Raw genomic sequence first — 16,463 nt, 5'->3', positions numbered from 1 at the left:
GTTTCTATGTGCTTTGATCACTTTTGTTTTAAGGGGAGCCACTGTGTCCAGAGCATCTCTCAAGGTCACATTATAATGTGATGTTAGCTCATCTAAATTGTTTTCCGTGTTTACATTTGATGTTAACTGATCTAAATGGTTTTCCACAATTACACTTGACTTACTCAAAGTATCTATAAATTTTGAAGCAGAGTTACAATCTAGATGTCGCACTGCCTTTGTTTTAATCTGGGAGTGTGTTGACAAGGGCAGGACCAAATCAAATGTAATTAAGTAGTGATCAGAAATAACTTCATTTAATGGAGTAATAATTAAATTTTGAATTTCAACTTTGTAAGTTATAATTAAATCTAATGTGTGGTTATGATTATGAGTTGGACCTTTGACATTCTGACAAAATCCTACTGAATTTAACAAATAAGTAAAACATTTGCTAAAAGTGTCAGTTTCCACATCAATGTGTACATTAAAATCTCCCATCAGTACTACGTGATCATAATTTATAGCCAAGTCAGATAAAAGGTTGCTAAATTCAGACATGAACAATGAATACGGCCCTGGTGGTCTATAGACTAGCACTATAATTGTGTTGGAATCTGTTTTAATATTTAAAATGAATGCTTCAAAGGATGTAAAGTTGCCTAAATTTTTAGAAGTGATTTGCATTTTGTTACAATGAATTATTCCAAGGCCCCCTCCTCGACCTGAATCTCTAGACTTATGAAGGAACGAGTATCCATCTGATGACGCCTCAGCTAGGGGGACAGTGTCACATTTACTAAGCCAGGTTTCGGTGAGAAGACACAGATCAGATTTTGTACTTAATATAATATCATTTACCAAAACAGCTTTAGTGCCAAGAGAGCGAATGTTCAACAAGCAGCATTTAAAACTGTATGCTTCTTTCTGAATTGGTGATATACTTTTTGTTTTAATTTGTAGTAAATTTCTATTACAGATGCCCCTGGTGGAGGGTCTGGTTTTATCCCTTGGTCTAATTATACACCTTATTTTTTGGTTATCAATTAATTTAAGGTTTGTATGAAGACTAAATTTACTGGATGCCCCAAGACAAGGATTATGGGTAACAGCTTCAGGAAAGTAACAGGTGGGATAAACAACAGCCTGTGATTTAAGATCACATGACTGCGGCCTGGATGGTGCTCTAATCAGTCAACCAGGCAGTTTTGCTGCCATATTTTGGGATAATACATAAGATCCCCTCCAGTTAGGATGAAGACCATCTCTTCTGAAAAATCCACGCCTTTCCCAAAAATCACCCCAATTGTTCACAAACGCTATGCTTTTGTTTGCACACCAGGTTTCTAGCCAGCAGTGAAGGGAATGCAATCTGCTATAAATCACATCCCCTCTATATAATCTTGGTAAGGGGCCAGATACAACTAAATTCCGACATTTTCTTTTAGCTTTGATGCAAAGAGAGATGAAGTTCCTCTTTAATACCTCAGATTGCTGTGAATAAATATCATTAGTGCCGACATGCAGCAATAAGGTAGATACTTCATCGTCGGCGACACGGTCCAATGCGGCCTCTATGCCAGAAATCTTGGCCCCTGCGAGGCACTTAACATGAACTGCTGGTTTAACACAGTTTGGAATTCTAACATTCCGCACTATGGAATTGCCAATTATGAGCACTTTCTTATTCTCAGTTTCCACAGGCGCGCTGCGGAGTGCTGAGAATCTGTTCTGGGTCCGAATTGGTGACCTGGGTGCCGGGGGACTACATTTTGGATTCTTAGACCCCCGTCTTACTGTTACTCACTCGCCCTGTGGCTGAATTGGTGCTGCTGACTTTGGCCGTGCACTGACTACAGTGGGGCCAGGAGAGACTGAAGCCGAATCAGATGTAGCCGAATTGTCTAAACAAACCGAGTCGATCCAATTTTCGGTTTGCCTAAACGCTATCAGATTCCTAACGCGGTCCTCCAATTCGCGTATTTTCCCGACCAACTCTAAATTAACTAAACACTTTTGGCAGGTGAAGCTGTCTACAATGTCGGCCGGAAAACCTGAACTGTACATGCTGCAGGACACACAACATATAAACGTGCCCTCAACGGGCAGAGAGCAGATAGAACTTACGTTTAGTATTGATGTCATCTTCTCCGTTTTCTGTAGTTTACTTGAGTGCTTTCTGCTTCAGAGACCGTCGGCTTCAAGTTTCTCACTGCCGGTTATTTCTTCTGGTCAGCTGCCGGCTTTACTTCCGATGAACTCGGGTGTTTGCGAAGGGTTACGTGCCTGTGGGTGACGCCGCTGCTCTGTGCTTCCGCTCGCTGCTACGCTCGTGCTTCCGCCTGTGTGAGAGATGACAGCAGCTTTCCCCTGAGCACGTGAGACAGACGTGAAATGGTCTGGAGAAGGAGGGACACACAGACCTCTACAGGCTAGACAACGGCACCTTGACTGCCATTAGGTATCGGGATGAAACCCTTGAACCCATTGTCAGACCCTACGCTGGTGCAGTGGGTCCTGGGTTCCTTCTGGTGCACGCCAACACCCAGCCTCATGTGGCGGGAATATGCAGGCAGTTCCTGGAGGATGAAGGAATTGATACCATTGACTGGCCCCCACGCTCACTTGACCTAAATCCAACAGAACACCTCTGGGACACTATGTTTTGGGCCATCCAACACCGCCAGGTTGTACCTTAGACAGTCCAGGAGCTCAGTGATGCCCTGGTCCAGATCTGGGAGGAGATCCCCCAGATCTCACTAGGAGCATGCCCCGACGTTGTCAGGCATGCATACAAGCTCGTGGGGGCCATACAAGCTACTAAGTACAAATTTGGCCACATCATTTTTTCATTTTGATTTTCGGGGTGTCTTTGAATTCAGCCCGCTGTAGGTTGATAATTTTCATTTCCATCAAATAATGTGGCATCCTTTCGTTCCTAACACATTACCTAGTCCATATCAGTATAGATAAGTTTTAGGCAAGTGTGAAAAAATGCTGTAAACAAAGAATGCTTTCAAAAATGGAAGTGTTAATCATTTATTTTCATCAATCAACAAAATGCACTGAATGAACAAAAGAGAAATCTAAATCAAATCAATATTTAGTTTGACCACCCTTTGCCTTCAAAACATCAATTCTTCTAGGTACACTTACACACAGTTTTTGAAGGAACTCGGCTGGTAGGTTGTTCCAAACATCTTGGGAGAACTAACCACAGATCTCCTGTGGATGTAGGCTTCCTCACATCCTTCCGTCTCTTCATGTAATCCTGGACACACTCGATGATGTTGAGATCAAGGCTCTGTGGGGGCCATACCATCACTTCCAGGACTTCTTGTTCTTCTTTACGCTGAAGATAGTTCTTAATGACTTTGGCTGTATGTTTCGGGTCGTTGTCCTGCTGCAGAATAAATTTAGGGCCAATCATACACCTCCCTGATGGTATTGCATGATGGATAAGTATCTGCCTGTATTTCTCAGCATTGAGAACACCATTAATCCTGACCAAATCTCCAACTCCATTTGCAGAAATGCAGCCCTAAACGTTCAAGGAACCTCCACCATGCTTCCCTGTTGCCTGCAGACACTCATTATTGTACCACTCTCCAGCCCTTCGACGAACAAACTGCCTTCTGCTACAGCCAAATATTTCAAATTTTGACTGCAGAGCACCTGCTGCCATTTTTCTGCACCCCAGTTCCTGTGTTTTCATGCATACTTGAGTCGCTTGGCCTTGTTTCCACGTCGGAGGTATGGCTTTTTGGCTGCAACTCTTCCATGAAGACCACTTCTGGCCAGACTTCTCCGAACAGGTGTGTGATTAACTGCTGTGTGTATGTCAATTATGTAAATTATAATTGGAGAATCACCAAAACTGGAGTCAAATTCCTTGTATGTGTGTATATTTGGCCAATAAATCCGATTCTGAATAATCTATCTACTTTGCAATGCTCAAATTCTGATCACTGCCAGCCAATGCCTGCCTCATTTACACTGAATACAAGGCATAACCTATCAAAAGACAGTGTGCCAGTCCATCACAGGACACAGAGATACACATACCCATGTTCAGTCATTCTAAGACCAATGTACAACTGCCAAGTAAGTCTAGCATAGACTTTGGAGGAAATATTGAGAACCATACTGGCATTGGAAAAAAGTCTCAACTGAACATAGGAGAGTTCCAGACTGAGATTCTATAGACTGAGATTCAGCAGCCCCTGTCCATGACAGAGTACTGTACTCTCTGACATATGCATTCATCAGGGCCACTTTATGATAACTTGCATCAGTTTAACATGGGCAAAGAAATTAGAATTTCCTAGAGAAAACACATAAACTTCACATTGTACTCATATCTGAACTCTGGAGATGGGCGGCAATAATGCTAACCACTACACAGCACAGAACTCTTTAATAATTACTCAACATAAAAGAAACAACTTTCATGTGGTGGCTTGATTTACAGATTTTATGTGTTTTTTATTATGATGCTTATAAAAATAATTTTTTTTGTTCTATTCTGAAAAACTACTGTTATCAAATAACTTACAAGAAGCGAAAATTTGAGTTTTTGCACCAAAATGTCCACATTTTTACTTACCAAGAATGTGTTTTGCCTTAATAAAACAGGAAACGTTTCTGAATCATTATAAAACAAATGTGAAGGATATATTTCTATTGGTTGTTGCATAAGCTTACTCAGAGAGATTTTAATCAACTTAACAGATCATTCGAAATGTAAATTATGAACACACCATTTAATCTTCTTTGAAGAGCCTCCTCTTCTAGACAAATGAAATGTATTTGCTCATCAAGGTCTTCAAGAATCTGATTGATAAAACAAAGAAATCATTAAGGTAAAAATTAAAAGTGTGTCATACATAAATATATAGTATGCTTTGGTTATTGTCAACCACATTAAATAATGTGTTTATTACAGAAATCCTGGTAAACTAGAAGGGCTTCAGAAACTGCTATACTATACAATATTTAATGAAGCACAGTTTATTCAAAGAATTAAGTCAGTAAACAGAGAAACTCCACTAGACATCACGTAGTATACACTGTAGTTGATTCAATATTAACACGTCCATAAACTAAAAGTGCCCAGAGTGTAGGATGGAGCCAATCACACTACACGAGGTATGACAAGAATTGTTTCAGAATCTCTTTGTGCTTGCAAACTTTTGTGCACCATTTCTACTTTTAATTTAATGGATATTCCTTGCCAAACACTGTCATGTATGTTGATGTGAACCTGTAGTCATTTGCTCTGTTTTTTGCATCACTCTGTCCTATTATTATGACTGAATTTGCAATATTAAGCAGATCTGAACATTCACAATAAAGAGATTACATGAAGTAACAGTTTCATTAATAACTAATTTATTACAAGCACCAACTGTCGGTCATTTTGGCCAGCCAAGCAAGCTGTGCAGGTGAAAATTAATTACTGTAGTGTTTGTGACCATTTCCCCAAATCTGGGAAAAGTTGCATCTGACTGAAACAAGTGTAAGTGGTGTTTTTCTTTAGCAGGCAGAGTTGAAGAATGTTACTTGCAACAGTAACTTAGTTACTTACTAACTTAGTTACTTACTTACTAAATAATTACTTACTAAAAAGTAACTAAATATGTTACACAGTTACCTATAATAAAATGTAATGCATTACAAACACAGTGTTACTTTTGCCACATTTCACTGGCCAACATTTGCTATTAAATCCATGAAACTTCAAGAAACTGACCAGAAACACAGCAATATTTGATCATTTTGTTGTGTTTACCAAATACTGCAGTGCCCCTTGGTCCGGACCGGAGAGGGACATGCTCCTCACAGAGCAGAGACCTGTCTGGGAGGGCAGAAATACCTAGGGCCTTATGTGTAACTGGTGTGTACGCACAAAAATTGCACATGTCTGTTTCCACAATCACTTTAAGATGTATAAAAACTAAACTTGGCATAAAGCCACACATTTTCATGGCAGCCTTACACCATGCGTATACACGTTTCTGTTCAGTTTTGCAAATAGGCGGCACCCAGCGTCATAGCAATGCTACTGTTTCTTTGGTCTCCCTTTCTTTTTTAGATTCAAATCCATGATGTGGGCTTTATCAAACATACCAAAATGAATTACATATCATTTACAAATTTAAGGCACATGATTGTAATTATTCCGTAACAAAATAATGGTGCATGGAATGGCCAAACTATTCCAAATACCATACCTACTTTAGTGTCATTACTCTCAGTGCACCGAAGAGAGTACTTTAACCTGTTTATTATATTTGTGTGTGGTATCACAGCTGCGCAGGTTGTGTCCTTAAAACTTTTGAAGAATCGTCATTCCTAGCTAACAGCTGGTTTAACATTTATTACAGATGGTTATCGCATGTCGATTGTTTACGTGGAGAAAGAAAACAGAAAGACAGGAATTGGGGGTTGGTACATCAGACACACACAGTTCTGCTGCAATTAATTATACCATACAGGGTTGCACGTATCCCAGCAAGCATTCTGGGAGAGGCAGGAATAATCCCTGGACGGGGTGCTGGCTCATCGCTACAGCTGCCACTGTGCCCCCACATGTATAATACATGCTTTAATGTATTTTTTCATGAAAATGATATCAAGTATACATCTTAGAATTCTAAAGAGGCAAGTAGCGATTAAAAACTGGGTCTGGGAACACATAGAATACGAATCATTTAACATGCTACTTTAGTTATGATGGGATTTGAGAAACTCTAGTAAATTGAACATTGATTTTAAGATGAAGTTTATGACATTCTATTTTAATGGGAAAATAAACTACGAGATTAAAGTGGACATTTTGACTTTAATCTTGACAGAGACATTTTTTTTCTTCACCATGTCCCTATTTTTTTTTCTCAGTGGCCCTAATACACTTCCATATGACACTCAGACACTCATCTTTTCATGTCGAATTTGACATCTGACCACTTTTTTATTTTTTTTATTTCGGGCACTGTGTGACTTTCTGAACTTGAACTTTTCAATTTCTTTCTGTTGCTCATACCACTGCCTAAGCCACCAAATTTAATGTTTTTCCTTGCCTCCACTTCACTGAGTAGGATCTCAACTTCGCATTCAGTGAAATTCTTTTTTATACGTGTTTTTACCATTGTCTTTTAATAAAAAAAACACTGAATGGAAGGGGCTATGTCCATTAATTTGCATATTCAAATATGCAAAATTCTGGGAGGAGTCAGAGTCAGGCTGTAAGCATATACATGTGCGCTAAAATTCCTGTTGATTGGGATTTATAAAGGGGAAGTGCATGAAACTTCATTTTCGCACAGTTTTATGCATCTGAATTTTTTCTGTGCATACAAAAATTTCTGTTTCTATCCATACACTATGTTTTAGTGTGAATTCTATGCACAGCATTATACATGAGGCCCCTGCAGAAGCCAGCTAAAAAAAATAACCCCCTGAGAACCAGGGAGGAGACAGAGACAGCATTTAGAGAGAACTGTGTCTCCAAGCTGATCAAGCCCACCAGTTCTTGCATTACACCCAGAGCTGCTGTGATGATCACTGGCTTGCTGTGATCGTAATCTGGCTAGATTAAATTTACATTTTATTTATTTGTAACTTTTATTCAGTTGTTTTCACTAGATTACACACCATGAATTTGTTTAATCTCTTTCTATGTAGCTGTTACCAGATGAACAGAGATGTGCTTGCATGATGTTACACCAACAGGAGCAGGCAATGTCTTTGCAAGAAAAGACAACACATCTATGAAATAATATATGTGTTAATGCATCACTGTATGTTTATTTTTTTTTTAAATAATGCATATAATTTTTTATGTAACGCAGGTATTTTCACTTCAAAAAAATAAATATTGTGTTACATTAATTGATACTTTACAAAGAAATCTCATTACATAATGCATGTTACTCAATGTGTCACCCTGAAGAACACTGATGTTAAAATACACCTAAATTTCAGACATAAGTCTGCATAGAAGAAAACACCTCACACCTTTACAACTTTACTCTGCTAAATCTAAGCAGAAGAAATAAAAAGTACATGTGAATTTCCCCTTGGGATTAATAAAGTATCTATCTATCTATCTATCTATCTATCTATCTATCTATCTATCTATCTATCTATCTATCTATCTATCTATCTATCTATCAAGGGCTGTGTTATAGGCCTTTTTGATTTAATATTATCTTTACATGCAAAAATGGCACAAAGTCTATTCATCACATTATTTGTTTCTTTAAGGATCACTGTTAGAAGAAGCTGAGGCCGTTAGTAGAAAATGCAACTTGCTTTTGTCAACCACTGTAAGCCAGGACATCTATATAAACTGTTTGCTTCAACTTGCAAGGCTTAATTTACTTTAGAACATCTGTAGATTGTAACCTATTAGTTGTTCCCTGAAGAAGGTCCATTTGTAATATTCTGATATTTCATTTTTTCAGTTTTTACTAACCTAAACTTTAAATTTAAACCTCTCGCAGTTTACTACTTGCTTTTTCAACATTTTAGGTTGTAATTGCTACCAAAGGTGCATCGACAAAGTATTGAGCAAAGGCTGTGAATACTTATGTACATGTGCTTTCTCAATTTTTTTATTTTTAATAAATTTGCAAAAATCTCAAGTAAACTTTTTTTACGTTGTCATTATGGAGTGTTGTGTGTATAATTCTGAGGAAAAAAATGAATTTAATCCATTTTGGAATAAGGCTGTAACATAACAAAATGTGGAAAAAGTGATGCACTATGAATACTTTCTGGATGCACTGTATACTGTATCTATATACAGGGGTAGGATTCAAAAGTAATGAGCCTCATTTTGTTCTGACGCGAGCGTACCTCGCCGCACGCCCCACTTGCCAGCGACGGCAACGGTGGGTGTTGGCTTCACAACGCAACGGAGCTCCTACCGATCGGCCTTGATGGGAACCCCTGTGCAGTAGTGCGTTACACGGAGGAATGGAAAGTTCGTTAGAGCAACGGTACACATTGAAGACGAAGACCATGCTCACTGCCTTCTTCGGAGTGAAGGGGATCATCCACTACGAGTTTGTCCCGCAAGGACAGACCGTGAATGCTGCTTACTACTTGGAAGTCCTGAAAAGGCTGAAAAGAAGCGTCGCGCGCAAGCGAAGGGACATCAAGGACAGCTGGAAGCTTCACCACGATAACGCGCCCAGCCACACCGCCTTCATCGTGAGCGCCTACCTGGTCCGGGTGAACGTTCCGGTGGTCCCCCAGCCTCCCTACAGTCCGGACGTGTCGCCTTCTGACTTCTTGTTTCTGCGCTTAAAATCAGCGCTGAAAGGAAAACGCTTCAACTCGATCGAGGACATCCAAGCAAATGTCAAGGCAGCCCTTGCAGCCATCCCGGAACAGGCCTACGTGGACGCCTTCGAGTCATGGAAAAGCCGCCTACAAAAGTGTATTGATGCAGGAGGTGCCTATTTTAAAGACTATTAATTAGTTGTACCGATTTGCTCAATAAATTTGTCTTTTTGAACAAAGGCTCATTACTTTTGAATCCTACCCTGTATATGTATACATTTCATATATATTTATAGCGAGAGAGAGAGCAAGAAAATATCATGCACTGTTGGAATATGATGCAAGTGCCTGCAAGTATTCCAGTTGCAAATCATTCTTATTTTAATCTTTTTTGCCCAATGCTCACAAAATAATATCTTATTAAAAAAAATCAAAGATTAAGGCAACTGGCAAGACTGAGAAAGCTTTGTAGATGTATATATCTTAACACTAGTCACTGCAATAGCATAAAGCAGCTTTCTGTGCAATTAAATTACATCATATAAAGCTAGCTGTCCCTCTTCTTTTAACAGAGTTAGTCAGTTAATAATTTATTAATTAGTTGCACACCAGTACGAGTGCATGTTTGAAAGCATACTGTACAGATAAAACCATATAAATGGCACCATGAAATCTGTGGCAGTGCTACAGCTGATTGTAGCTTGTGTGCCTCACCCTCTGCTTACTAACTGTAAAACTTTTATAAGCCAGTAGATGGTGGCAGCAACTACCACCAGCGTAACTGCTTTGATGTCTCACCTTCCCACATTGTTCTTTATACATGATTTTCTGGTCGGCATTTCAAAAGAAAAGCAAGGTCAATGTTGATTTGCCACTACATTGACCATTAAGGAGCTCTGGTTTTATTAGACTGCAAGTTTTCAACCTACCTTGTGACTAACTTGTCACTACATTTTTTTTATAATATACTTTAAACTTTGTTCTCTACTGCTGGTTAACCTTCTACTCGCTAATCACTGAAATGTACTGTATGGCATATATTGCACATGACTGTATTGTATATATGGGATTGTTTATTTGAGTTTTGTAATTGGATGAATCCTACTGCTAATTAAACAATAATGAACAATTAAAGGAGACTAAACAGAATGTTACCAACATGGCAGAGGTCACATTTTACTAATATGCTAGAATTCTATGAGAAAGCAATAAAAGGATGTGATCAGAGAAGTGTATATGATATTATTTATCTTGCTTTTCAGAAGGAATTTGATAAGTTCCAACATGAGAGGTTAAGCATTTAAATAAATTAAATGGAAATTTAGGTTGTAGTGTGTAGATGGGTGCAAAAGTGGCTAAAACACAGAAAGTAAACAGTTATGGTGCCAGGAACCTTCTCAAAATTGTTTTGATGTTAAAAGTGGTGTTTTGGGGATGTTGGTATTTTTAATGTATATAAATGATTCAGATAGGAATATAAATAAGAATTTTTTTTAAATATATAGCTGATACCATAATAGGCAGGTCAGGTTGGGGAGCATGCACTGGTACAGCACATTGCTGAACCCACCACACGACAATACAGCTTGGGGTCCTGGTTGGCAACCCCCCAGGCAGACACGCAGTCCAGTTCCAATGAAATGACCAACTATCTGGTCCAACCACTTGGGTCCTCAACAATGAGGATCCTGTGAGCCGGATCACAGTTGGGGAATTACGCCACATGGCCGTAGTGCAATGCTCCCAAAATGAGCTCCCTCAAAATGCAGGTAATGTGTGAATTTGGGACTTCATGAGAAACCGCTCATTCAACGTAAAGTCAAACTATCAGTACCCAAGGATTCTCCAAAGAGACACAGTATTGAAGGAGTCCAGTCTTTGTCTCAGGTCACTGGATAGTGTCCATGTCTGTCAATCATATAGCAAAACAGGAAGCACCAGGACACTAAAGACTTGGACCTTTGTCCTTTTGCAAAGATATTGGGACCGCCACACACCCCTTTCCAGGGACCTAATGACTCCCAATTCTTTCCCAATCAGTCTACTGACTTCATAGGAAGAGCCACCAGAGACATGAATGTTGCTGCCAAGGTCGACAATCTCTCCGCAGACAGACATACTGTTTATGGCTGTGCCCAAGAGGTTATTAAAGGCCTGGATTTAGATTTTTATCCAGGACACTTGCAATCCCAGGCACTTGGACTCCTCACTCAATCTCTCGAGAGCCCCGATCTGAGCCTCTATTGACTCAGCGAAGATCACAGCATCATTAGTAAAGTCAAGATAAGTGAATCTTTCTTCACCAGCAGACGCCCCACATCCGCCGGACACCATGACCCTGCCCAACACCCAGTCCATGCAAGTATTAAACAGAGTAGGAGCAAGAAAACAACCCTGATGAACCCCAAAATTAACTGGGATAAACGCAGAGGTTCTGCCTCCACTCTGCACAGCACTCACAGTGCCAGTGTACAGGCCAGCCAAGATATCCAGCAACTTTGAGGGGATCCTGCAAAATCTCAAGATATCCCACAGGGCAGCTCAATCGACTGAGTGGAACACTTTAAGAAAATCGACAAAGGCTGCAAAGAAACTCTGCCGATATTCACATTTGCACTCCACGAGAACAGCAGATAATGCAGAATTAGTTAAATTATTACAGATGGACTTGGACATTATATAGGCTTGGATTGACTTGTGGCAGATGAAACCAAGATGAAGTTTAATGTAATTTAAGTAAATGTAAGGTATTACATATAAGATGCATTAATGTTAGATTTGAATAAACAATGGGAGGTCTAAAATATGAAATTACACCTAATGAGAAGTACCTAGGAGTCACAGTGGACTCATCACTATCAACATTCAGGCCGTGTAAAAATTCAATCAAGAAGGCTAATAGTATGTTAGGGTATATACCATGATGTCTCAAGCTTACGTTTAACTTATATAATGCACTAGTGATCCATCAACTGGATTACTGCATATATTTTTGGTCTCTATATTACACATATAACAGAGATACAGAAATTCCAGAGGAGAGCAACTAGGGTGATTCTAGGACTAAGAGAGAGTATGTAAACAAAGATTAAGAGGTCACATGATCAAAGTGTTTAAAACTATGAAAAGAATTTTGACAGTGGATCCCAGCTGTTCCTTTAAAATTAATTCAGGCAAGAACATTAGGACATGGATAGAAATTTCTTGAGGGCAGATTTTGCACATATTAAAAAGTTTTTCTGCTTGCAATGAACCATAAATACATGGAAAAAATTGCTAAGTAGCGCAATAGGAGAATAGGACTTTATTTGAGGTTTTTAAATCTCAACTTAATATTATTTCGGAAAAGAAAGGTGAACTGATTGAAGAGTTCATTGGGTTTAATTTGTTCTCATCACAATTGTTCCAATGTTCAAACATCCAACTCATTCTGACCTATAATAGAAATTTCCATGTTTCAACAGATCAAGTTATTATTTATTTGAACAAAAATGATACAGACATACTTTACATTGTATTATGCTCCTAATATATCTACACAACAGACACACTTCGCTTATAAAATCACTAGGGGGCTTTGCTTGGCCATCCCTCACCCCACCCACTCCTTCGCTACACGCCTTTGTGAAGAGGGAGGCTGAATGCACCCCAAGGAGACACGGTCGCTCCTCCGAAAACCCTCTTAAACGGTGATACAATGGGAAACAGATAGTTTTTTTTTTCTTTTTACCTCTTCTTAGCTCGGCTTGCTGCTGCTGGCTTGCCGCATGATCTGCATCTTGTGCGGCGCCTCAAACGTTTAAAAGCCTGTACAGCAGCTGTCCTTTTGTCTCACTGCCTTGTCTCTCTTCTCCCCCAGACATCCTCAAACACTTTTCAACCTCTTTTTGCTGTTCTGTTATTTCACCAAGTAATATTTTCAGTTTGTTTGCACTAATGTGATCTTTACTATCATTTTTTTTTTTTGAGACTTTCGAATTTTCCTACTCCAGTATTTCTAACCTGCTCTGCATGTGTATCGTGCCAATGTTTTTGAATTCTTTACGACATTCTTCTTTGTCATATACTCTTTGTCTTTTTCCGGCCCCACGCATGGTTAAATCTCTTGTCACGAAGTCTAGTCTCGCGGGATGTGAAAGTGTCTTTTGTCTTTCTGACAAGGTCACGTCTCGTCTCACTGAACAGGTCTCGTCTCAAGTTTTTTTTATATAATAGAGATACATAAAATGCCAAAAAAAGACTTTTAATAAAATTTGGAAAATTAAAAACATTTCAGATACTTACTGTTGGCTTTACTAATAACTGGCCCATTACTGTAAACATCCTGGAGAGACCAACAGGTGTGCATACTGAACACATAAGAAAAACAGATTATGACAGATCAATAATACTTTAAAGATTAAGTTAAAAAATGTTTTCCTATAATGTAACTATACTTACAAAGCAGAAGTAGGCCTCCCATTAATGAAATACAAGAATATAAATAAGGGAGATAAAACTCCCAAAGGTCTGCAGGAAACAAAAAAACAAGTAAATGTGTTAAAAATATGTAATAACATGAAATTCTCAAGTCATAAAAATAAAAAACGTAATGGCGTATGATATTATATTGTCTGAAAATCTTGCTCTTTTTACATCTTGCTTTATACAGTATAAAGTAAATACACTACATGGGGATGCCAGGTTGTAAAGAGTAATGGCTAACATGTGTAAAGGTAACAGTATACTATGATAGCTTCTTTTTGCCAAATGAGTGGGTGGTTGTATGCATGGGCTCTCCAATGGACTGGCTCCTTGTCCTGGGATGATTTCTACCTTACAACAACTGCCAATTTTAATAATTAAACATTGTAGTAAGTTTTCTGTTGCAAGAGAATATGCTGTTAGCTAGAAAATGTATAATTTGCAAGAACAATACTACACAAAACAGAGAGGGCATTTTGAAAATTATCATAGCTAAAAATCAAATACGTACCATACAGAGATTCCTTGCTTGCTGCATCATTATCAAGCAGAGCTGAAGCCACCCAAACAATTCCCAAAATAAGCAAGCCAAGCAATATAAGCATAACAAATGTTTCCAAAATTCGAGCCTTAATTCCCTGTGTAGGACAGAAAAGGAAAAATGTTTCACTTGTTACTGATATTTTTTATATTTTTCTAAAATATAAGCAAGGGCAAATTCAGTCGGAGTGAGGGTGCATTAGAAATGCAGCTGACTTGATCTGAAAGGCAGTAGCCTAAATGTATATAGGACAACTATGGATGTTACAAAAGTGATAGGTATTTACAAAGTAGTATACATTCATGAAAATATGTTGAATCTCTTTATATGGGCTCATATGAACATTTAGGTACACAGAGTTTATTTCTATGGTCATGGGAAGATCCCAGTAATCCAAGCTTCTCTGTTTTTCCTCTGTTCTTTTAGAACAACAACACATTTACATCAAAGTGGTAATAAAAGGCATTTTATTCTACAGTATTTGAAGGAAATATGTTGGTGACGGTTTCTTTATTTGAAGTGAAGGTTACACACTCTGTTTGTCTCTGCATGGTAATTACATTATAATTCCTAACATATAAATAAATATAAAGAATTTAGGGACTTTTTCAGGAGAAAAAGTATCACACCAAATGAAATACAAACAAGTGTAATTATTAGTGTACTTACTTGGATTAAAAAAACAATTCTCTGCAACACTAAATTAAATTTCTAAATAGTGCCAAAGCTTTTAATTACGTGATTTAGTCACATTAGAACAAATTGAGAATTAGGTAATAAATTCAATTCAAAATAATATGTATACATACATAGTACATCTAAGATCTTGTCATGTAAATACAGTCTTTGTATTAGTACAAACATACAGTGCATCCAGAAAGTATTCACAGTGCATCGCTTTTTCCACCTTTTGTTATGTTACAGCCTTATTCCAAAATGGATTAAATTCATTTTTTTCCTCAGAATTCTGCACACAACACCCCATAATGACAACGTGAAAAAAGTTTACTTGAGGTTTTTGCAAATTTATTAAAAATAAAAAAACTGAGAAATCCCATGTACATAAGTATTCACAGCCTTTGCTCAATACTTTGTTGATGCACCTCTGGCAGCAATTACAGCCTCAAGTCTTCTTGAATATGATGCCACAAGCTTGGCACACCTATCCTTGGCCAGTTTCGCCCATTCCTCTTTGCAGCACCTCTCAAGCTCCATCAGGTTGGATGGGAAGCGTCGGTGCACAGCCATTTTAAGACCTCTCCAGAGATGTTCAATCGGATTCAAGTCTGGGCTCTGGCTGGGCCACTCAAGGACATTCACAAAGTTGTCCTGAAGCCACTCCTTTGATATCTTGGCTGTGTGCTTAGGGTCGTTGTCCTGCTGAAAGATGAACCGTCGCTCCAGTCTGAGGTCAAGGGCGCTCTGGAGCAGGTTTTCATCCAGGATGTCTCTGTACATTGCTGCAGTCATCTTTCCCTTTATCCTGACTAGTCTCCCAGTCCCTGCTGCTGAAAAACATCCCCACAGCATGATGTTCCTCCAAACGTGACGCCTGGCATTCACACCAAAGAGTTCAATCTTTGTCTCATCAGACCAGAGAATTTTCTTTCTCATGGTCTGAGAGTGCTTCAGGTGCCTTTTGGCAAACTCCAGGCGGGCTGCCATGTGCCTTTTACTAAGGAATGGCTTCCATCTGGCCACTCTACCATACAGGCCTGATTGGTGGATTGCTGCAGAGATGGACTTACCACAGGTGGACTCCAATTAAGCTGCAGAAACATCTCAAGGATGATCAGGGGAAACAGGATGCACCTGAGCTCAATTTTGAGCTTCACGGCAAAGGCTGTGAATACTTATGTATATGTGCTTTCTCAATTTTTTTTATTTTTAATAAATTTGCAAAAACCTCAAGTAAACTTTTTTCACGTTGTCATTATGGGGTGTTGTGTGTAGAATTCTGAGGAAAAAAATGAATTTAATCCATTTCGGAATAAGGCCGTAACATAACAAAATGTGGAAAAAGTGATGCGCTGTGAATACTTTCCGGATGCACTGTATATATAAGAGAACAACTTACAAGCAAAGGTAATTATTTTAAATAGGAAAGCCTTTATCTACTAGTAAGAGGGACAAAGTACTCCTGTGAACTGCAAACACCACATTCCTGACATAAGCCCTGTTCACAGTA

The 16,463-nt window shown here is 38.7% G+C and overlaps 1 protein-coding gene across 2 annotated transcripts in view; it reads right to left on the bottom strand.

The window, feature by feature from the left end:
- Positions 1–16,463, bottom strand: part of lmbr1 (limb development membrane protein 1) — a 161,841-nt gene that overhangs the window by 77,573 nt on the left and 67,805 nt on the right. For both annotated transcript variants that reach the window (XM_051929120.1, XM_051929121.1), the window contains 4 exons: positions 14,246–14,372; positions 13,711–13,779; positions 13,555–13,619; positions 4,740–4,812 (listed from right to left, as the gene is read on the bottom strand). In XM_051929120.1, coding sequence (XP_051785080.1) covers positions 4,740–4,812; positions 13,555–13,619; positions 13,711–13,779; positions 14,246–14,372 — 334 coding nt within the window. The remainder of the gene's footprint in view (positions 1–4,739; positions 4,813–13,554; positions 13,620–13,710; positions 13,780–14,245; positions 14,373–16,463) is intronic.

Source organism: Erpetoichthys calabaricus, chromosome 6 (assembly GCF_900747795.2).
Source record: "Erpetoichthys calabaricus chromosome 6, fErpCal1.3, whole genome shotgun sequence".
Taxonomy (NCBI): Eukaryota; Metazoa; Chordata; class Cladistia; order Polypteriformes; family Polypteridae; genus Erpetoichthys; species Erpetoichthys calabaricus.
The sequence above is the reverse complement of the archived record's forward strand: the minus strand, read 5'-3'. Positions and strand labels throughout refer to the sequence as shown.